This window comes from Bubalus bubalis, chromosome 5 (assembly GCF_019923935.1).
Source record: "Bubalus bubalis isolate 160015118507 breed Murrah chromosome 5, NDDB_SH_1, whole genome shotgun sequence".
In the NCBI taxonomy this organism is placed as follows: Eukaryota; Metazoa; Chordata; class Mammalia; order Artiodactyla; family Bovidae; genus Bubalus; species Bubalus bubalis.
This window is the reverse complement of record NC_059161.1, coordinates 33,982,107-34,005,625: the sequence shown is the minus strand read 5'-3', so window position 1 is coordinate 34,005,625 and position 23,519 is coordinate 33,982,107. Positions and strand designations below refer to the sequence as shown.

The 23,519-nt window shown below is 52.9% G+C and overlaps 1 protein-coding gene across 6 annotated transcripts in view; it reads left to right on the top strand.

The window, feature by feature from the left end:
- Positions 1-23,519, top strand: part of ACOT7 (acyl-CoA thioesterase 7) — a 110,221-nt gene that overhangs the window by 66,578 nt on the left and 20,124 nt on the right. For all 6 annotated transcript variants that reach the window (XM_006048890.4, XM_044942928.2, XM_025285829.3 and 3 more), the window contains exons 5-7: positions 3,251-3,365; positions 9,976-10,062; positions 21,482-21,598. In XM_006048890.4, the coding sequence (XP_006048952.1) occupies positions 3,251-3,365; positions 9,976-10,062; positions 21,482-21,598 (319 nt within the window). The remainder of the gene's footprint in view (positions 1-3,250; positions 3,366-9,975; positions 10,063-21,481; positions 21,599-23,519) is intronic.

The following is a 23,519-nucleotide window of genomic DNA, read 5'->3' as shown; positions in this document are numbered from 1 at the left end:
GGCTCTGAGCTAGGGGTGATCCTTCCCGTGTCGTCTAGTTCAGACATTCCAGACGTTCCTTGACCTGTGATCGCATCCCTCTAGGCTCTGCCTATGCGGTCACCTGGCTGCCTTTCCGTTTGTGTGTGTGTGTGCGCACACGAGTGCACGTGTCTTAACTAATTATTCCTGCACAGACCCTAGTTCCCAGATAGGTCACATGCTGAGTCCCAGGTGGACAGGAATTCTGACAGGCTGCTGTTGAAGCCAGAACACTGGCCTTCAGTCCAGCCCACTCTCTCTCTCTCTCCATCTCTTCCTCCCTCCCTGTCTGCACCACCTACGTCCCCCTCCGACCCCCGCCCACCACGTTCTTCCTGGAGCTGCTCTCTCTGCTGCTGACCATTTTGTCATTTTCAAGCAGCACTGACTGAGGGGTTTTAAGACCCAAGAAGCAGGTGTGAGTCTGAGGCTCAGTGACTGTCTCTTTAGAAAGTACAAGTGTGCTTATCCTCGGTTTCATCTTTCCCACTAAGCGCTTGATGTTAAATTAGCCACATCTCATGTAAACACTCAAAACACTATTATTTAACTTTTAGATTTAATTTTCAGATGCTACACAGTTTTACAAGTCTCCAGCAGGCCTTATCTCTGGCTTCAGTAGTCACGTGATACGTCTTCAGGGGTTGCTGCTGAAGAAAGATTCCTGGGCCAGGCACATCAGCTTTTGCTTCCTTCTGGCTCCTGGAGGCAGGGAGTGGGGTAGGCCTGGGTGCTGAGAGCTGGTGGGTTTTTAGCCAGCAGGGGAGGGGCAAGCAACATCGGGCTCTGCTGGCTCCTGTCCCCCTCCCCACGGGGACAGGGCAGCTCTGCACGTCACCCCTCTCGTCCCCCGCTTTCCCTCCCACATCCTGGCGTGGGCCCCCTGCTTCCCATTCCCTTTGTTTAGCCGGGTTTGATGAGACATAAATATCAACCCTGCCCATGTTGCAGGGGGTGTTGGAAGTGTTCCACTGGGTACAGAGAGAGCTCCAGATGGGAGAAGCTGTGTGGCTTACAGCTGCAGCCGTTGCTAATATTTGCGTTTTCTTCCCCCCAACATGTGCTAGGCCCATGTACAAGCCTTCGCTTGACTCCACATATGGGTCTGCTGTGTTCCGGGGCACAGCCCATCTGAGTCCTGGAAAGCCTGGCTCTGACTCCCAGGAGCATGGACACTCAGGTGCTGGGAGCTTGATCGTCAGGCTTCCTAGGTCCTGCTAGCCTCCTCTAGCCGACCCCACACTGATAGTGGTTATTTAGTGAGTGCATACGTCACTTTGCCTGTGTGTGTGTATCTTAAGTGTCTCACACATGCAGGTATGTTACGTTGATCATACATACATCCCACACATACATATACATAGATGTCTCACAGAGCATACATCGCACACGTGCACACACACTGCTGTCACATGTACATGTGTGTGTGTGGATCGACCACATGAGTGCCTCTTCCTGGGGAAGCCCAGCTGTCCCCTGTGGTGTCACTCAGCGAGGACTTCGTCACTATGCTCCACCTCATCCCCCAGGGACCAGGGACCTTGGTGACCCTGTGATGAATCAAGAGACCTCTGGTGGCTTGGGAACAGCTGTGGCCCCCAAGAGGCTAGGGGAGCACTGGAGAGTGGACTCTGGTTTTTATTGGTGTGTCAATGTGAGCTTGAGTCAAAAGGCTCACTCAGACTGTTGCCTGGAATGTTTGGGCAGTCTTCTGCTTCGAGTCAGCTGAGTCTGATGAGCCCTTGGGGATGAGTGGGTGTCAGCCCATCGAGAGTATGCTTTCATGATGTGTCCCCAGATTTTGAGTCAGCAGGAGGCGTTGGTTTGTGAAGAGGCTACGTTTTCTTGGTCCTTGTGGCTGGTGTCAGAGCCGGGACCCCTGTCAGCCCCATGTGAGTGCAGAGGTCTCATGATCCTGCTGGACATGAGGATTTATTAGCCTGGGGAGGTTGGCTCTTTTTTAAAAAATCTCTTTAAAGGCATTTCTTGAGGACACGTAAGTTGTCCTTCAGCTTTCCTAGAAAGGCACAGCACAGTCTCCACTCTTGGAGGCCTTGCTCTGTGTGGTGGGACGTGAGGGATCATCTGTTTATGGAGGGAGAGGCTAGGGGCTCCATGGTGCTCTCCACACCCACCATGCTTTATTTCTTTGGGACATACCACCCGACTCCCATCAAAGCCTCCTTCAGAGATGGACTCTCAAGCCCAAGATGATGGTAATGAAGCCGTTGAATGTGTTCAGACTTGGGTGGTTTTGCAGCTGAGCCACTTGCAAGAAAAGCAAGATATTTAAAACCAGCTTTTGAAAGAAGGTCTGAAATTGTAGGGTCAGAGAGGAGCACGCAGGGCCCTGAGCCCAGCTGCTTCTCCACTGGCTGAGCGGGAGATGCAAGTGGAATGGATGGAAGGGCAGAGGTCAGAGCCCGTCAGGAGAGTGGCCAGGCGGGGGTCAGCAGCGAGGCCCTGAGGACCCCAGACCTCCCCAGTGGATCCCGGGACAGAGGGTGTTGCCTGCACTGGGCCCTAGCGCAATGGGCACCAGAGGATGCAGCATTCTCCATTATGCCATGTTTTATTTTCACGTTTATATTTACCTTCTTGGATCAGAATACCCATGATCCATCAGGAGAGCTTTGGTGGGTGTTCCTTATACACCAGCAGCCTGCTTGAATGGCTGGGAGTCAATGGAGTGAGGCTGCCCAGTGTCTAGGGCACACGGGGACCTGCCTGCTCCTCTCTTGGTCTTCGGGGCAGCCTTTCTGGGGCTCCCCGACTCACTAGTTCTGTGTCTAGGAAGGACTGGGGCAGCTATATATAACATGGAAAGTGGCTGAGATTATCAGTATGATGTTTTAATGGTGAAAAACTGGGAGCAGACTAAGTGTCCAGATATTATGGATCCATCACATAAATTATGGCAGGATGATACATGCGAGGAGGGAAGGCTGTGACTTTTGAGCTTCATGTACAGCACGGCAGAACCTTTTATACACATGGGCAGAAAAGCAGTTCCAGAGAGGACGTCACTCAAACATCTGACCCAGACTCTCTTGCTCAGGGAGGTCTCCGTGGTATTTCCCCCTCCTCTGTGTCTTCATTATTTATATCGAGTGTGTATTGTCCGAGAAAGAAGAGATAGTTTCAGTTGCAGGAAGGCGGGGCACATGGGAGGCGACCTAGGGACCAGGCCTGACCTTCTCCCGTTCTCCCACCCTGCCCTGCCCCGCAGTACTCCCGGCAGGAGCAGGAGGAGGAGGGCCGCAAGCGCTACGAGGCCCAGAAGCTGGAGCGCATGGAGACCAAGTGGCGCAATGGGGACATCATCCAGCCCGTCCTGAATCCAGGTAGGAGCCGGGCTGCAGTCTGGGGGCCGGGGCGGCGAGGCCTGCTCATGAGCGTTGTCTTGCTGGGGCCAGTGCGTCCCCAGGTGTTGTCTTGTGGGGCACTGTCCCTTTGACCCTGCATCTTGCAAGCCCTGTCCAAGTGGCACAGCTGACCATGGTGCTGGGGGACAACCCTGAAGGCCTTGGTGTATCTGCTGCCATGGAGCGCTGACCGGGAGGCCCCCCGAGAGGAGGGGCCCCGCTGCCTGAGCAGAGGGATGCACACCTGGCCACGAAGAGTTTGTCCCTCTAGTTTACCTGGAGTGCGTTTTTGGTGGGATTTCCAGCTCATGCAAAAGACAGAATGGCTAACTTCCTTGGTGACACAGTGAATAGGAATCCACCTGCCAATGCAGGGGACACAAGTTCAATCCCTGATCCGAGAAGACCCCACATACCGCAGAGCAAGTAAAAGCCTGTGAGCCAGAACTGTTGAGCCTGTGCTCCAAAGCCCAGGAGCCATAACTACTGAACCCCCTGAGCAGCCTAGAGTCTGTGCGCTGCGATTACTGAGCCTGTGCACCTGCAGCCTGTGCTCCGCAAGAGAAGCCGCTGTAATGAGAAGCGCGCACATCACAACTGGAGAAAAGCACACAGAAAGCAAGGAAGACCCAACACAGCCAAGAAAAAAACCACAGGATGGCAGCAGCATTTCCCACATTGTTCTTCCTGGGCCCACTGCCCAGACGTGGGTTCAGTAGACGGACTCAGCGCCCAGACAGCTTGGGGCGCAGAGAACTCTACCAGGCTCGGCTCCTCACGGCTGCTTCCTCCAGTCTTCCTCCTAGTGCCTGGAGGGCTGCGGTGGTAACAAAACCTCCGTCCACAGTCCCGATAGGTAAGGGAGGCTGTCCCCCGAGTCCCTGATGGAACAGATTCAGGGCTGGGCCTCGGGGCCTTGGCCTGGTGTCGCACGTCACCCTCCTCTGCGCACACCTGACCGCATCTTCCTGCTGGAGCGTGGGCTGTGTGTCCTCTCTCCGTGTTGGCCGGGCTCCCGGGGTGAGTGTCTGTGTTCCGTGCTGGATCCCAGAGCAACACCTCACGGGCCCTGCGTGCGGGTGGTGTGGCTCCTGATCCGGCCCTTGCCTGCTGTCTGAGGACCGGCCCCAGGTCACCCCTTCCTCACTCGATGCTGCTGCTCCATGAGCCCTGGGCTCTGCCCCTCTCCCGCTAATGAGCGCAGTGAGCTCCAGGGCCTGGGCTGGAGAGATTGAGGCTCTCGTGATAACTCTAGTGTGTCCAGGCCCTGGGCATGTGCCACAGGCGGTCAGCGACCTCAGTCCCAGGCTCTGCTTTCAGGAGGGTGGGTGAGCATACAGGTCAGGAGGGGCACAAAGGGACATGGGGGAGCTGCGATGGCTAAAGAAAGACACAGACTTGGTGTTGGGGGAGTTCCTGGAAGAGAGGCTGGAGCAGGTTGAATGGCAACTCCCTCCCCCCAGGACACAGCTCACACCAAGTCTCTGGGCCCTGTGACCGCACCCTGATTCGCGGAGGGGGGCCTCTGCAGATGGAATCAAGTTAAGGATCTTGAGATGCCCCAAATCCAGTGACCAGTGTCCTTGTCAGAGACAGAAAGGGAGCAGCAGTGTCAGCCTGAAGGCAGCAAAGAGAGGGGCTGGGAAGAGGTGCTGGCTGGCCTCTGAGGGCTGAATCCACCCCTCCTGGGGTGATTGCTGGCCAGTGCTGGGACAGAAGCTGGGGCTGAAGGCAGTCTCGGGCTTTGAGGGCCATGGGGTTAATCCTGGCTTACTCCTTTGACTGACTGTCTGGGAAACTAAAATTACTCAGGGTTTTCAATCAGTTTAAACTCCTTTGCTCATGAGATTATTTTCTGTTTGCCGTTCTCTGATTGTAAATCTGATACATAGTATTTTTTAGGATCTCATACTCTCCAGTGATATTACTGTAAGATGGCATTCTGAATCTCAAGCTTTTGTGATAGATTTTTATAAGCTCTTTAGTTTTTCCTTTTCTGGCTCTAATAAAAATGCATCTTTCTCGGCAATAGGGACTGACTTTTAACCACTTCTTAAAGAAGTCACATATCCATTCTCTGCAGGGTTTTTGAGCACTGCCGTGTGCACTTGGCACTGGGGTCTCCTAACACTTGTGCCCCTCCCTGTGGGAGGACCCCCGCCCTGCCTTGGGGAGGCAGGCTTGACCCTGGACTTGCCACCCCACCACCCGCAAGTCCCCCTGGATCTGCAGCTCTCTGTTACTTTTGCAGTCAGAATCAGATTTCATCTCTGTGGCTGTTGCCTAGCAACCCCTGCGAGGGGCCAAGTTCATCTTTCAGGTGTCTTTTCAGAGAGTCTGGGAGTTTTTTAGAAGCCCAGTTTTTCTTACTGTGTTTCCTCCATCTGACAAGACAAAATACAGTTACCTTGAACTCTTCAGTTCATGACCGTTTGTCCAGTCTTAACTGTGTAGGGACTGTCTGGTCCTGTAACCCACCGTCCATTCTGGGGGCTCTCAGGTTTATGACGGAATTAGCTCTGCCTCTTCCCTGGCCTTTGGGTTTGAAGCAGTATCACCTTGAAGTCTGATCCCACTGTCCCCAGTGTGCCCATTGCTAGGACAGCCGGGTCTTTTTTTATTTGTTTATTTTTTGGTTGTGCTGGGTCTTTGTTGCTGTGCATGGGCTTTCTCTAGCTGCAGTGAGCAGGGGCTACTCTTCCTTGCGGTGCTCAGGCTCCTCACTGCATGGCTTCTCTTGTGGAGCACAGACTCTAGGGTGCCTAAGCTCAGTAGTTGCCACACGCAGGCTTAGTAGTTGTGGCTCTTGGGCTTAGTTGTTCCGTGGCATGTGGAATCTTCCCGGACCAGGGATTGAACCCATGTCCCCTGCATTGGCAGGTGGATTCTTATCCACTGAACCACCAGGGAAGTTCAACAGCTGGGGTCTTGATGAGTCAGACCATCCCCTCATTCTTGGGTTGGGCCTGGACCCTGCCTCCCTGAGGTCAGCCAGTACCTGACCACCCCTGCTGGCCAGTCCATTCTGAGCCACCCACAAGAGTGCTTCGTGCTTGCCCGCTGGGGGCTGGCCCTGGATGGGAGAGCCTTCTTCCTGGGGTCTGGCCAGGCCCTGTCACCCCACCTCCCAGCAGCACTTGTCCTGGGGAGGAGGAGGGAGCAGAATAAGGAACCTCTGGGCTTGGACCCCAGCTCTGCTCCGTGGGGACTTAGCCTGTCTGTGCCTCAGGTTCCTACTGTGGGCATGAAGGAGGAGGGGGTCTGTGCTTATCTCTGGCTGCCCTGGGGACCTCAATCAGTTTCTAGACATCATTCTGAAATTGCAGGTTCAAAGATGAGGCGCATTAGTCAAGGCCATGGTAGCTGCTTACACTCACTAGTGCGTAATGCTAGAGGTTTATTCCCTGTAAAGTCCTAATCCGGGGAATCTCCTCCAGGAGGTGGGGACCTTGGCTTCATAGCTCCACCTCTGTGTCAGGTAGCTCCTGGCACCTCGGGAGGGGAAGGACCAGGGAGGCTCTCTGTCAGGGGCTCGATGGGTTGGCCCTGGGTCGGGACACTTCTGCTCACTGTCCTGTGGGGGCTGGGAAGTGTGGTCCAGGCGGGAAGCAGGCGAGGAGACAGGCCTGCCTGGTTCTCCCTCCTGGCCCTGTGTGTGCACACCACCCTCAAGGACAGCGACCACCATCCTGTCCAGCCCCACGTCTGTTTGTTAGGGCAGCGCTGGTCACAATCACAGGTGACCCCTGTATGTCTGTGCCTCGCCCTCGAGCTTTGAAGACCCATCTCATGTTTCTCTCTGGTTCCCCTAAGAGACAGGGTGTAAAGAACAGGGGAAAGGCCACTGAGGGTGACCAGGGACAGGAAGTGACTGTGGACCCCCCGGCACAGTCCCAGCCTCTGGAGCCCCCTGAATCCCCAGAGTTACAGCTCATGGCCCAGGGAAGGAGCACTTGAGGGTGTGTGTGCATTTTTCTTTCCCATCAGAAGTTTGGTGTTTTCACTTGTTAAAAGCACATCAATGCGGGTTCCAAGAACACTGAATTAGTAGACATGGCTTAATTGATATTTTAAACATTACTATAGAACATTGGGGGGCATCTCTTTGACTTGGTGGTTATAGTTATTTCAAATGGCTTGTCATTTGAATAAGTAGATAGTTGACATGACAAAGATTTTTGTGTGCTATTTCCATTGTTAGAAATTAAAAAAAAAATCTTTTGTCATTGTCCAGCCGCAGAACTCTTAACTGGTCAGAGCAGTTCCTGAGAGCGGGCCAAATTTGAGGCTTTTCATTTCCATTCATGCTGTAAAATAGCTGCTTTGATGTTTTTTATGAGCAGGACACAAAGCGGAGAAAGCGCCACAGGGTACTGCGTGGCTCTCGGTGCCTTTTTGTTCTTTGCAGAGAGAGGCCCAAGGGAGACAGTCCTTGAAGATCGGGGGTGTCGTGGGCTGCTAGTGCTACCCTGGAGTGTTTCTCTGATGGCTGTGGTGGCAGAGGGACTTAGCTGGTATCCTCTGTGGCCCTCAGGCTGTGCCCCTCCACCCAGTCGCCCCAGGCCACAGTAGGCGTGGCCATGGGTGCACCTGACCAGCAGGGGCCATGATCTCCTCCTGAGCAGAAAGAGGGTTTTGGGTGCTCTTCTCCACTTGGAATGAAATTAGGAACGGGGCAGGGCAGCGTCCTGGGCGCCTTCTCAGGGCCTCCCTTCTCATCCAGGGTAGTGTGTCCAGCGATGTTTCCTTGAGACCCAGTGTGGTTCCCTGATGATCTGGACTGTTCTGGACGAGCCCGGGCCTGGGAGGCAGCTGGGAGAGGAAGCATCTCCTCCCGGGGGTCATCTGCGCTGACCACAGTCCCCGGGGATGCTGGGGGCCCTTGAGCACTCTCCCTGAGCCATGGACTTATGCGTGCCATCTGTTGTCTGGTTTTAGATGGCGTCCTTGTGCCCCTGCTCCTGAGGGGTCCACATCCAGGTGGGTGGGCTGGAGGGTAGAGTCCTTAGAGCTGGCCTCTCGGCAGGGCATTCTCCACCAGCTCTGACACTGCGACAGGCTGTGGCTTCAGACACGTCCCAGGTGGAGGGTCCACCCGAGGCTGGTGCCAGGACCTCTCATGGCAGCTGGCTCCTGCCTCTGCTGGTCACACAGGGAGCCCGGAGAGCAGGCCAGTCGCCAGAACCCCCAGAGAAAGAAGCTGACCGCGGATAACAATGAGAGCCCCGCGCCCTCCCCACCTCCTGAGCTGGAGCCGCTTCATGGCCTCTGCCGTAGCCGAGGGCCCTCCCAGCCAAGAGCATGTCAACATGGTCGAGTCCCTCCTGCAGGGCCCTCTCGGAGCAGATGGCACTTCACATACGAGCTCGAAACTTGAGTCTAAATCTCTCTTAAGTTGGGAGGCTTGAGAACAAATAGCAAATATCTTGAGTTTGGAAGTCAGTCCTCAAAACCCTGGCTCACAGGAACGCAGATCTTCCTGTTTCAAGACCCCCACAGACAACCACACTTCCTGGGATCCCACGTGGAGGAACAACGCAGAGTCTCAGAGGCAACTGTCGATGCTGGGTGACCCGACCTGGGTCCTGAGCACCGTTACTTCCTGCAAAGGCTCTTCTGTCTACATCCAAACATGGGAAGGACCTTTCTTCACCCGCAGGGTGTCTCAGCCATTCAGGGGCCCAGCAGGCTGGCTTCCTCGGCAGCTCCGTCTTGCTGGGGCAGGAAGGGGCCACCCTCTCTGAGCACCAGCTGTCCGGGCAGGAAACAGATGGGCATCAGCCGTCCTTCCCAGAAGGGTCTGGGAAGGCGGAAGCAGTCCCGGCAGGGGGTCTGCCCAGAAGCCTCTTTGTTGAATTACTCACACCTGTCAGAAGGGTCAGTGTTTTGAGGGATGGTGTCACTTTCTGGAGATGGGGCTTTATTTCATCTTCTTTTTTTTTAAGTGCAGCCTCTTATTAGAGATTTTCAGCAGCAGCCATGGCACATGGGTGAGGGGTGGTGGCTTGGTGCTCTGGGAAGATGCATGGGGAATGCAGGAGGAAAAGCCAGCACCCCTTCCGGTGCTGCGTCTCTTGGGCCAGGTTGGCACTGAGGGCCAGCCGGAGTCCAGAGTGGGGTCTGGGGTCCCACACCTGCGGTGTCTCTGTCTGGCTCAGAGTCTCTACCTATTGTTGTGTTTAATGAAGTTGCAGCTTTCGAAAAGCTGTGTAATAAATTGCTAAAATGTTTACAGAATGGGGCATGAAAGTCGGATTGGTGACTGTGTCCTAACAGATGGCCACACCCATCCTGGGGGCTTATAGCCCAGAGGTGGTCAGTGGCTGCCCATGGGGCAGGGCAGGGCTTCACTGGGGACACTGGTGTCCCCAAGGAAATGACATCACGACCCACTATCCAAGAGGCTAATTAATCCTCAAGCCTTCCCCCCACGGACTGGAGCATTTTGAGACCAGTGTTCCTTAGAGAAACCCCACCCAGGGTGGTGGCAATGACCATGTGAACATCAGGACAGTGTCGCACTGCGGGCCCCTTCAGCTGTGGAAACCGATCAGTCTTGTGACCTAATCTCTCTCCTTCATGATTCCAGAGCCGAACACGGTGAGCTACAGCCAGTCCAGCTTGATCCACCTGGTGGGGCCTTCCGACTGCACCCTGCACGGTTTCGTGCACGGAGGTGAGGACAAATGACCCTCGCTGTCCCTTCCCACACTCTGGTTCCTTGTTAATTCCCCCCAGGAGGCCATGCTGCCGTCTGACCCAGTTTAGGCTCTTGTGTTTAATGAAGTATGAATTTCAACTTTTAAGAAGTTGCATAATAAATTACCGAAATACTGTCAACGCGTGTTTTTCAAACTGGTAAATGAAAGTCAAATGGGTAACTGTCCTAACGGAGGGTCACATACTACTCTGGGAGCTTATGGCCACGAGACGTCTAATGGCTACCTGTGGGTCAGGGCAGGGCCTTTGGGGGAACAGTGAGGTCACTAGAGAGAGACAGTGTGACCCACCAAGAGAGAAGGGTCTTGCCTCTGGTGTTTGCATGTGTTTCTTCCATTAATCAAACTCCACCTCAGATAGCACAGGCCTTGGAGCTCCCAGCTTGGGGACCACGGCTGGCACAAGAGAGGACTTAGCTCCAGCCTCACAGAGGGATGCTTTCTACTTTAATGGTGTGTGATTATTTTCTCTGATTTAAGGAAAATATAAATGGTACGTCATAATCCAGAGTTTAACGGAGATAATTCTCTCAGATGACATTAAAGTAAACTTAAAAAGGTCGATGTAAAGAAAAAACATAAGGGGAAAAGTCGGGAAGCAGTATGGCAGTTAGCAGAAGCTGTGTGGGTGGTGGGAGTCTGGGCACTACTCCTTTTGGCATACAAGTAATCCCTCATCCCCCAGGTGTGATGGGCACTTGCACATGCTATTCATTTGCACTCTTCATTTCCAATTGCCTTGAATGCCAAGCTTTCCTTTCTTCTCCACTGTGAAAACTCCTATTCATCCTTCGAAACCCCGTTCCAATAGTGCCACTCCATGCAGGACTGCATTGATACTTCTACCAGGGGATGCCTCCGGAGCAGTGCTCAGTCTTAACTCTTTGTGTAGGCTCTGGGGTTTCACACAGAGTCAGAGAGATGCTTTGCAGAAGCTTGTTCTGGAAACAAGAGACACAGGTCAGGCTCGGGTTGGAAAGCTTGGGGTGATAGGCCCTGGGCCTGTCAGAATCAGGGAAGGGGCCCTGATTTGAGACGTGTTTTTCAAGTTTGTTTCTTTTTTTTAAACTAATCCTCTTTTTGTGTATTTCTTTTCCCAATTTCATGATAATTTTCCTCTTTGAACTAAGTGCTGGCCACAATGCCCTTAGATCTGATGAACTTAGTCCTACCTAAGGGAAGCTGTACTTCACAGCAAAGGGTACGTTCTAGGCCATGAATGTTGTGACAATCAGGGTGTCTTTCTACTTAGAGAGCTGCCGTGGCCTCTGCAGCTTTCTGTTCTTCACTAGCCCCCGTATCCAACAGCCAGGCTTCTGGAACTGCTGAGAGCTGTCTCTGAGACTCGTTGTGTATAGTGTGCTCAGTCGCGTCCAGCTCTTTTGCAACCCCATGGACTGTAGCCTGCCAGGCTCCTCTGTCTGTGGGATTCTCCAGGCAAGAATACTGGAGTGGGCACCCATTCCCTTCTCCTGGGGATCTTCCCAACCCAAGGATCGAACCCACATCTCTTTAGTCTTCTGCACTGTAGGCAGATTCTTTACCACTGAACCATCAGGGAAGCCTAATAGAGCTCTGTTCTACCTGAAGTTTGTGAAACTCTGTGCTAGAATTTTTGCTTATTTTGTCCAGATTTTGGAAGTTTACTGAATATGATATTTCTACCATCACTGTCTCCTTGGCAGTAAGTTTATAATCTTCAGTCCGATCTTTCGTCACATGATTGAGGTATTCAGGAAATGCAGGCAGCAAGGGAATTTTTGGAATCTTCTAGAAATGTATGGCATTTTGTTCTCATTTATGTAGCCTGTGTGGCTGCATTTAAAACAGTCATTTTTTTAAATACATGTTAAAGAAGTGTTTACAATGGCTTTATAATATTTAGTGCCTATTTTAGTAGGGATTTTGGTGCTCACGATTTACAAATCATGCCTCATAATTTTACCAAACCTAGTCTTCTCTTCTGATGCCTCGTAACTCACCGGGAGTGAAGGAACAAAATAAACATCATGCAGAAAACACTGAGCACGGTGATCTTACTGTATTTTCCTATAGAGAGAATGCCGTCACCAAGGACGGCGTCTAAGTCATTTGAATGAAAGTCTTTCATAAACTATATGTAATTCGGTGGATGCCAATCACAGGAGAAAACAGTGAAGTGAGATGGCTGCTAATTTCGCTTTTTTTCAGGAATTCCATGCTGCACATGTGTCTTAGAGAAACTCCTCTCCTGCCCTATTTTCTTTGGTTTGCATACATTGAGTAGTCTTCATCTTGAGGACTAGCTCCTACTCTGCCACTTAGAAAACACAGACAGCACAGACCTGGGCAGCGCCGCGCTGGCATGAGATGTAGTGGGGAGGACTGGAGATCACCGATGGGACCCAGGACTCCCGTCAGCATGAGATGTAGTGGGGAGGGCTGGAGATCACCAATGGGACCCACGACTCCCGTCCGCCCAGGCTGTAGGGATGGGGACTCTGATAACCAGTCGAGGGAATGAAAAGATGTGGGGAGTGAACTGGAGGGTGCAGAGGATACTTGTTTGCTGCGAGGGAAAGCAGCCTGACTGCTTCTCCTGGTGCTGACTTTCAGGGCCTCTGTGCAGCAGCAGCGGCCAGGCTTTGGGCTTCTGCCTTCTGAGTCCTCCCCTTGGAAGTTCTGGGATCTTGGTCCAGGAGAGGCTGTTCCCCCTCCGCCCTCCCACCCTCCATGGTTGGCTGAAAGGGGTGACCTGGCAGCTGTCTGTGGGGTGTTTAGGTTCTTGTAACACTCAAGACCTTTTTATAAACTCACCCCAAACCCCCATCCTTGATAAAAACACTTGGGGTAGGAATTGATTTTACTTCCCCAACATGATAAAAGCCTTAATGGGAGATCTTATTCAGAGGGGAGCCTGGAGGATCTTCCCCTGAGGTCAGGAGTCAGGCAGGTTAACATTGTTTCAGAGATTTTAGGCACCACGGTAAAACAGGAAAGAAAGCAAAGTCACAAGAACTGGCAGAAAAGAAGCAATGCTCTCTGGTTTTGCAGATGGCACAGTAACATACCTGGAGAGCCCAGGAGATTCAGTGATAAAAATAACTCAAATAATTAAAAATGCAGGAAGGTAGCAGCGTACAAAATGAATAATAATAATAATTATAGAAAAGCTTGCCTGAAATAGAAAACTGCTTTTCCTTGTTTTGGTCTGCAGATCTGTTTGTTTTCTGCAGCGTGCTTTGTGTCGATGGATTTTTAACTCCATCACGACACGTGACTTTTTCACATTTGATGAAAAGTGGGGGTAGTTTTGTGCCTTTGTCTCCTATTCATCTTCTTAAAGGTCTCGCTCCTTCTCCCGTGTTGGTTCCTGAATGTCCTTTGCCGTGATTTCTGTCCTGGGGACTTGCCTGGCCTGGCCCCTTGTTGACTGTTTTCCACATGGCTCTCCCAGCCCAAGAGGAGCGTTGCCACCACAACTGGCCTGACGTGAAAGGAAGCCAAGACCGCTGGGCTTTTCTAAGACCTGTCTGGCCGTGGGGGCAGATCAGAGAGGGAAGACCCCGGAGCGGGGGGCCCTCAGCCTGGGCCCTGCTGCCCTGTGGTTCTCAGCTCCATGCGCTCACCTCTGATTCCCTTCTCCTTGATGTGCCTGTTGCTCTCCTACCTTGATGTCTAGCCTGCCTTCCCACCTGGCCCCATTCACCTGCCCAGGCCCACACCCATGTCTTCCTGGAGCGTCCTGAACTCCTCCCCAGCAGGTGGACACACCCTTGCCGCTTCACCCACCACGACCTCCATGCCTCCTCTCTTTTTAATGCAGTTTATATTGGATATAGCCAATTAACAATGCTGTGACAGTCTCAGGTGAAAAGCAGAGCAGCCCAGCCATACACATACCTGTGTCCGTCCTCCCCCAAACCTTTTCGTCCTGGCGGAACAGCTCCGTGCTTCCTGCCTCCCATGCTGACTGTGGTTTTCTCAGGCACTCGCCTCCTGGCACCCCATCTTCCTACCCTGCCTGGCCTCTCTCCCACAGTGCTTTTGGAGAAGGAACTGAGTGAACATCCTGAGTGAATGGAAGACATCTTTTGGAAAGACTATTTGAGTTGACAGCGCCAGGTGGCTGTGTCCTGAGCGATCAGCAGCTTTTCTCTGTTAGAATTATGGGCGGTAACTCCAGCATGTGGCTTCCACATCCTCAGAACTGCTGGGTTGGGCCCACTCGGAGGACAGTCTCCGCCCTGTGCTTCATTGCCCCTGTTGTGGCCGGCTCCTGCAGGGAACCCACCCCCATCTGCCTGACCCAGCAGGCACTGGCACTTCCTGCTCCGCGCCTTGGACCGTCTGCTCTCCATCCCTCTGGCCCAGTCCCTCTCTTGTCCTCCCTGGAGCCTCCTGCCAAAGCTGGTGGGCTGGTCTGGCCCTCACTGTTCATCTGGCTTCCCCTGTCCAAGGCCCAGGGTCGCCCTCCCCTGCTTCCTCCGCCACCGCCACGCTTGCAGTCCCTGTGCTGTCCCGCCTTCCTGCCTGTCTTCCTTTCCTGCTGGCTTCGGGAACCCAGGCCCCATCCCAGCCTAGGCTGGTGGCTCCAGCCGTACAGCCCCTAGCCCACCCCTGACTCCAGCTGCCACTTGAGGCCTGGGACGGTTGGCACAGAGTGTCAGACACGAGTCCTGGGTTCCTCCTGGCCTTACCCCTGTGGTGGCGGCCAGACCTTCCTTCTGGTTGTGAAGCCAGGATTCCTATGGCCTCTGTGACTCAGCCTGTCTCAAAAGCTCTCTGTCTCACCTGTCAGCCAGTCCTTTGGGCTCCAGCTTCAAACAGCAGAGTCTGAGTTCTTGCCACTTCCACTGTCACCTATGGGTCTGCATGTTCCCTTGGAAATGGCCTCATAGCTGGTTCAAGTTCCCTGACCGGTCTACTCAGAGCCAAAGGCAGATTGAGCTGGGCCTGTTCAGGCCCCACTGACAGCTGTCTGGAGGCCTGTCTTTGTGTTCAGGTCTCTGGAATAAGAGAATAGGCCTTTCCTGTCCACCCTGTGTAAGAGCCCATACTGCAACCTGCCTGCTTGCCAAGCTCACTTTCCTACCGTGTAGACCTGCCATGCCAGCCCTAGGGAGGTGGGGTGCACAGCAGAGGGGGGCCCAGGTGAAGGAAGCCTGGGAGACGAGGCGTGGGGTCCGTGGAGGAGGCGCCTGCACAAACAGCATCTACTGAGTGTTTCTGGGTGGTTGTGAAAAGGCGTCCTGTGTGCCGGGGGGAGGACTGGGTTCCACTGTAGAGTACAGGATGCAGCCCGGATGCTCCTCTCAGTTCCGTGACCTCGTTTCATTGGAGCTCCTCCCTCGTGGTGGACAAGGCATCAGATCCGTGGCCGGGGAGGAAGCAAGGAGGCGAGAAGGCGTGTTTTCTCCTTTTGAGGAACTTCTGGTCTCCTAGGGTCAAGAGATAAGGGGGCAAAGGCTGCTTTGGGCCCCCGATACTGCATCATGCGGCTGACGATTGCCTTGGTGACAGCCTCCTGCCTTCCAGTTCTCACTTTCTAAGAATCTCTGTTTCTGAAAACACCATCCTCTGCTGCTAAGGCTCCCTGTTCATCGGATGACAGGGTGGGAGCTGGGGTCTGGTCACAACCCTGACGCTCCAGCTGCTGTGAACCAGCTTCTCCTGGGCTGGCTAGGAGGCTCCTGCTCGCTGGTCAGAGGATGCAGCGATGCCCACCCATGACAGCTTTCCTCCTGCCCACACCTGCCTGCAGGTTGCTCCCACACCTTGGACACAGGATGACTTCAGTCCCCCCTCTTACCAAAATGCAGAGCATCTAGCTTGAGAAACCTGGTCAGCTGTATGGCCTGAGCATGTCCTCCTCTCAAATGGACTTTTGGTTTTGGTCACCTGTTACCAGCTTTTGCTTTCTCTTTGGCCATGATCATTGGGGGCATACCCCTGTCAATGTCCTTCCTGTTCCATATCAGGAATGTGAATTCTCCACTGTTGGTCCTCATCCTGAGACCACAGCCCAGATACCCGAGAGGAAACTGACACCCATGGGAATGATTCTGGGTCTTGTGTGAACTTCAGCAAGGTGGCCACGTCCCTCCGGGAGGGGTCAGCGGGGAGGGGGGCTTGTGTATAACCACTGCCCCCGTTCCCTGCTCTCCATGGCATTTGGAACAGGAATCTGCCTGCCCTGCTTCTCCTGTTGCCTGATTAGAACAGGGAAGGCATTGATTCTCAAGTAGCAGTGAGCGCTTGACTGACCTTCTCCAGCTCCCTGATATAGAATGTGAGCAGTGAGACCTGGCCTCGTGGCCAGGCAGCCCTTCTTCCTGGCCCCAGGTCTGCAATGCTCAGGGTAAGCGGGAGCCAGATGCCCCCTTTGACATTTTGTCCTTAGAAACAAGTCGTCTTCACTACACTGTGCATTAATGCCCCAGTGCAATCTTTATTAGCTACCTTCATTAATACTCCTTTGCCCTTGGTGTCAGAGACCTGCAGGTACATTTGAAATTGGGAGTGGGGAGGGTGGGGCGGGGAGTGTGGGGAGGACTTCCCTGGTTGTCCAGTGGTTAGCACTCTGTGTTTCCACTGTCGGGGGTACCGCTTCAATCCCTGGTTGAGGAACTAAGATCCCGCAAACATTGCAGTGTGGCCGAAAAAATAAATTGATTAATTTAAAAATAAATAAAAAATAAAGAAACCTGGCAGGGAGAAGCCAGACAGTCTCAGGAGGCTGTCGCTCAGCTGGCTCTTAAAATAACTCCCCTTATAATTTCCAAAGGGTGGGCTAGTTAAAATAAGATGAACTTACTATCATTTTCTTAATATAGGAGGCCGGCACCCACACTCTGTCAGCCAGGATTAAATATAGAAATGGGGGCATTGCAAATCGCCACCCACAGTGTGGGCAGAGGCAGTGGCACCGAGCTGAGAGCTGCTAATGGCTGCTTTGGGTTTGCAGCAGGCGCGACCCAGTCAGCCCGGCGATTCCAGGAAAAGAAAATTAAGCCTCTATTTTTAAGCTAGTCAACGTGTTGTCAATACTTTTTAAAAAAAAAAGAAAAAGGAAAAGGAAAAAACAACCTGTAAGCAGTTAAATGTTAGATTCAGAAATATCTCTGGTACCTGTTGTTTTTCTGTATGTTAGTAGCCAAGCAGGTCTTCTTTTTTTCCCCCTCCCATAATTCCCGAAATGAACGCAGAACTGAAGGCCAGCCGCTCTTATGGTTTTGTTGTCATCCTTTGAATGACGCATCTCGGGCAATCAGGACAGCTCACAACAGACTGTAACTTACCAAGTCCTCCTCCCATCGTCAGCGGCACCTGTTGTACCTAACTGGGAAGTGGTTGGTGAAGTTTTTCAGTAGGAACTTAGAAAGAGGCAGTTTTGAGAAAACTCAGATGCTTGATATTTTTAATTGAAGTATTAAAAAAAGTAGAGGGGAGATGGTGGCTTCCTCTGACAGGACAGCGGTGGGAGGAAGGGCAGTGACAAACCAGGTGACTGGGTTTCTGATTAATTAATTTGGCTGTGCTGCATCTTAGCTGCAAAATGTGGTTCCCTGTCCAGGGATCAAACCCGGGTCCCCTGCCTTGGGAGCTCGGAATCTTATCCCTGGACCACCAGGGAAGTCCCTGTTTTTGTTTTTAAACAAAATTTACTATTCTCAGTGGACACATTGATTGTAATATATCTTGTCTGCAGTCATCGATAAGGGCGTTTTGTGGTGACAATCCTTCTTTGCAAACGTCATAAAGGAGTGAAATTATGTGGGTTTTATTGTCCTTTTCTGCAAGGGCTGTTTTCTCTTAGCAGGGAGAACAAGAATATCTCAGACCAGACCCACGCAGCGACTGGTCCAGGGCTTACCCAGAAGAGGGAAGACGGCTCGTACTCAGTGTTTATTATTATACAGGCAGACCTCCTTTTACTGAGTTTCACTTGATTGCACTTCAAAGTTTTTTTTAAACATATTGAAGGCTCGTGGCAGCTCTGCGTGGAGCAAGTCCATTGGTGCCATTTTTGCAACAGCATCTGCTCCCTTCATGTCTCTGTGTCGCATTTTGGTAATTCTCCCGGTATTTCAGACTTGGTCATTATCCTGTTTGTAACGGGGATCCATGATCGGTGATCTCCGACATTGCTGTCACGAAGAGATGATGACTCGTTGAAGGCCCTGACTGATCTTTTAGCAGTGGATTCTTCTCAGTTAAGATGTGTGTGTTGCTTTTTTAGACATAATACTATTGCTTACTCAACATTGACTGCAGTGTGGTAGAAACATAGCTTTTATATGCACTGGGGAACCGAAAAATTCGTTTGACCCAGCTGTTTCTAAATTCCCTTTATTGCAGGGGTCTGGAACCGAGCTCGCAGAATCCCCGAGGTACCTGTAATCTCAGTTTTATGAGATCAATCCCTTTCTCTCTGAGTAGCCCCCAGAGTCCACTTTGCACACAGGACCCCAGAGGGCCCAGTTATGCTTCACGCTTCTCCATCGCATTTATGAGAACAGACTCCGGGCTGTGGGAGCCATGGGCACAGGTTTCTGCTTCCAGCTCTGACCTTGCACTTCCCACACACACACTGCAGGGGCTGGGAGTCCTGCCTGTGAAAGGCCAAACACTGAGCTCTGCACACATCCGAGGTCTTCCCCAAAAGTTTTTCTGTGTCCTGAATGCTAAAATCTACCTGCTGTCACTTGTCAATGACCCCACCATGGTTCCGGGAGGCAGAGGTAACGGAGGCGGATGGGGATGGTCCAGGTGGGGGCCATGTGGAGCAGACCTCCCGTCCCTCGGGGCTGGGGTTCCTCCTCTTCCTGGTCACCAGCTGCCTGTGTATCACTGTCCCAGGACCCGGGATAAGCCCCAAATTGGGGCATCATCTGACAATGGACGTGCATGGTGAGGTGACGCCTGCTCCTGATGCGGGCACCAGGAGGCCGTGGGCTCAGTCCAGGGCCGGTGCTGTCAACACCATTGTTTCTTGTTGGGGCTGTGGGCAGCGCCAGTTCTCCCCCAGGTCTCCCAGCTCAGGTTTGTGTGCCGGCTGCTGGGGTGGGCAGGGGGCTTGTGAGACAGTACGCTAGTTTTGAGTGTGGAGTTTATTATCAGACATGCCCCTGAGCAGCTCGCCTGGCTTTCTGTGGATAAGATGCATACACTCTCCCCGGCCTCACCTGGGCTGACCGTGGTTGTTACACAGGTATGGGCCCAGAGACTCACTGTCAGAGCTGCTTCCGTGGGTCAATCAGAGTTCCTTTGGTCCTTGATCACTCAGTTGGCAGTCCTTTCTGAGTGCTGCGTGTCAGGTTCGGAATTGGTCAGGACATGGGGACGACAAGGCGTGTCCCCACCCTGTGCAGCTTCCAGGTCACGTGATGCCGTGGTCTGGGCTGGTGGGGGTTCTGGCATCAGGAGCTCAGCCCGCTGCTCATGTTCCCCCTCTCCCACTCAGCTCGTGTGCCCTGGGCTTGGGGCCCATCCTGGCCACACACACTAGATCCTGTAGTATTTTTAGTAACAGTGAAATCTCTTGTGGAACCTCTACCCACATTTTGGATAAATGGGGCCAAACGCTGGTTGAAGGAGCTGATTGTTACTTGTGCCATATAGCCTGCTCTTAACAGCTTCTGCTTTTTAGTATGAACAAGTAAGGGATTAATTTTAGGTACTTTCTATGTTCTAAGCATTAATTCCAACATAAATTCTTTTTGTCCTCCAAGTCTTCCCTCCCTTGGTGATACCACCAGGTAACCTGGGAACTCTGGGTGCAGGACCCCCTACCTTGCACACACTAATGTCACCCCCACCTCTCATCATGACCTTGAACTCTCTTTTCCACAGTCTTGTCTTAGTCACAGGGAAAAAGCATATTGTTGTTGTTCATTCTCTAAGTCGTGTCTGACTCTGCGACCCCATAGACTGCAGCACTTCAGGCTTCCCCGTTCTTCACCGTCTCCCAGAGCCTGCTCAAACTCATGTCCATTGAGTCGGTGATGCCATCCATCCAACCATCTCATTCTCTGTCGCCCCCTTTTCCTCCTGCCTTCAGTCTTTCCCGGCATCAGGGTCTTTTCCAATAAGTCAGCTCTTCACATCAGGTGGACAAAGTATTGGAGCTTCAGCTTCAGCATCAGCCCTTCCAATGAATGTTCAGGGTTGATCTCCTTTAGGATTGCCTGGTGTGATCTCCCTTGTTTTCTTACACAACAGCTTTATTGAGATGTAATTCGTGTATCGTACAGCTTACCTGCTACAGGCCACTGCTTTTTCTGTAGTGTGTTCCCCGCGTCACACAGCCATCACCACAGGCAATCGTAGAATACTTGCATCACTCCAAGAAGAGGCCTCCTACCCACATGAGGAGCCAGTCCGCACTTCTCCTGAGTTCCCTGTGCCCAGACAACCTTTAATCTGCTTTCTGTCTCTATGGACTTTCATATTCTGGATATTTCATATCAATGGAATCCTCTAATACGTGGTCTTTTGTATTTGACTTCTTCTACTCAGCATGATGTTAAGTTTCATCCGTGTTGTAGCCTGTCATCAGCACTTGGTTTCTTTTTATCACTAAGTAATATTCCATCGTGGGGCTTCCCACGTGGCACAGTGGTAAAGAATCCGCCTGCCAGTGCAGAAGACTTGAGTTCGATCTCTGGTCTGGGAAGATCCACCGGAGAAGGAAATGGCAACCCGCTCCAGTATTCTTGCCTGTGAAATCCCATGGACATGAACCTGTTGTTCATGGTGTCGCAAAAGAGCTGGACCCGACTTAGCAACTAAACAACCACAACATTCTGCTGTGCAGATATGCCACGTTTTCTTTGTCCTTTTAGCTGTTGACGCACACCTGTGTTTCTCTGCCCTGGTGTATTATGAGTAAGGAAGGCCCTCATGAGGTGTGCGCACGAGTTTTTGTGTGGATGGATGTTTTTCTTTCTCTTGGGTGCACACCCAAGAGTGCAATTGCTGGGTCATGTGCCAGCTCTGTGTCCAGCCTTTTGAGAACCTCCCAGCTGTTTCCAAAACAGCTGCTTGATTTCCATCCCCACCAGCCGTGTGGAGGGTTATTATTCTCCACCTTCCCTCCAGCTCTGTCATCTGGCTTTCTGATGGCGGCCACCCCAGAGGAGGGCATGATGAAGCTTTCCTGGCAGGATAGGACACCTGTAGAGATTGGAGCAGGGTCATCACTTTGTCAGTGGCCTAGACCCTCAGCCGAGGTCGTCTCCCAAAGCTCCCAGGAAGCCAGGTTTTCAGCCTGAGCCTCAGTCGGCTTCAGCCCTACTGGTGGAAGCAGGGGCATCATTTCCCGTGACCTGTCTCCAGGATGAGCAGTGGGCTCCTCTCCCTCACGTCTAACCTGCTGCCCGCCCTCCTCTGCAGGGGTCACCATGAAGCTCATGGACGAGGTGGCTGGGATCGTGGCCGCACGTCACTGCAAGACCAACATAGTCACGGCCTCCGTGGACGCCATTAACTTCCACGACAAGATCCGAAAAGGTAACAGAACTCCACTGACAGAGAGGGGCCGCCTTGGCTACTTGGGTCTGTGTAGTTTGCTTTTGGTTCACCCTTGCTCCCCCAGGCCCTGGTCTCTGCCCATTTGCCAGAGAAACAGAAGCCAGAGGCCTTTATCCCGCTGTGATGTTGTTCCGTCTCTAAGTGGTGTCTGACTCTCTACGACCCCATGGACTACAGCACACCAGGCTTGTCTGTCCTTCACTGTCTCCTGGAGTTTGCTCAAATTCATGTCCATTGACTTGGTGATGCTATCTAACCATCTCATTAAGGGGCGTCCTTGGTGGCTCAGACAGTAAAGAATCTGCCTGCAATGCAGGAGAAGCCAGTTCGATCCCTGGTTTGGGAAGGTTCCCCTGGAGAAGGACATGGCAACCCACGCCAGTATTCTTGCCTGAAGAACTTCACAGACAGAGGATCCTGGCGGGCTCTAATCCATGGGATTGCAGAGTCGAACAAGACTTAGTGACTAACAGCTGTCACTCTTTCCTGCTAAAGAGTGGCATAAACTTACCCTCTTGAGGGGCCCGGGACACACAGCCTTGTGAAGGCCCCACACGCACAGTTGCTGCTGCCGCACAGTGGTGGCGTAACCTCTTGGGGAGGGGAGATGGATCTCCTGTGTCGTCAGCAGTGGGCAGGTCAGAGCCGGAAGCCCCCAGCCCTCAGCCCATCTGCACCACCCAGCACAGAGCCGGTGGCTTTCCCAGCAGAGATCAGTCCCAGCCCCACCTGGAAATGGTTCCATGCTCATCTGAAGACATACAGTGACTGTCCCCTCAGTCCATTGTGTCTTCTGAGATGAGGCTGTGTGCCCCTGGAGAACAGCCCTTCCTTCACTCTGGGGTCAGGGGTCCAGGCGGTGAGAGGGACAGAGAGAAGGTGGGGCTGACAGAGAGAAGGCGGGGGCTGACTCCTTGCTCCCGGCCTCGGGCAGCAGTGCCAGCAGTCCAGGCCTCCGAGGCCGCCTCCAGCTGGGGTCCAGCCCAGCCGCACGCGCGCGCCTGCAGACATGCTTGGCAAATAAGTGCTGCCTGCTGGGGACAGAGCAGCCTGAAGCGGAGCTGTAGGCGCCTCCCCTCCCGGCCTGGTTGAGAGCGCATCATCTGACCCACGCTGGCCTGGGGTGGGTGCTTTAAAGGAGGGAAGGGGTGGTCTGTGGCTCCCCGCTTTCAGAACCCCTTCCCAACTAGTAGGTGTTTGCCTCAGATGCAGACCACAGTCCTTTTAGAATTTGCCCAAAATGAGTGGGTCTTGTCCATCTTGGCAGGTCCTCCCAGGGCCTTGGTGCTGTATATGGGGTGCTATGGACGTTCAGGAAAGGAAGGATCCTCTCCAGCCATGAGTCCTGGCCCCTCCTTTTCTGAAACTGACTGCTCCCTGGGTAAATCACTGTGATCACAGCGTCCTTGTTAAACACGGTGTCAGAACCCACAGTGGACACCATGCTTGTTCAGTGCATCCCCAGTGCCCTCTGAGAACCGCCAGCTGAGAAGCAAAGCGGTGTCCTCCAGAGGCGGCCAGTTCCTCCAGGTCAGCCCATCAGCTGACCTGCTTCAGGTCAGCGGTGCTTCACTGCTGAGGGGAAGGCCCCAGAGGGTGAAGTCTGCCTTTGTTAGAAACAGGGAGTCCACCCCTCCTCACCCCTGGCTCTTCACACTTCATCTCTCTTGTGACCAGAATCACCTTTCAACAGGGAGGTGGGGGAGGTCAAGGAGATGCTCAGTTGGTTCGTTTTGAGGGAACACTGTGAACCCTGGCCGGAGGAGAGCACTTTTGCTGGGGATGCATTGAAACCTGGGAGATGTCAGGGCAATGTGGGTGCAGAAAAGTTAGTCTTATTCCAAAACACAGAGAAAAGGGGACTTCCCTGGTGGTCCAGCGGTTAAGACTGCACTTCCAC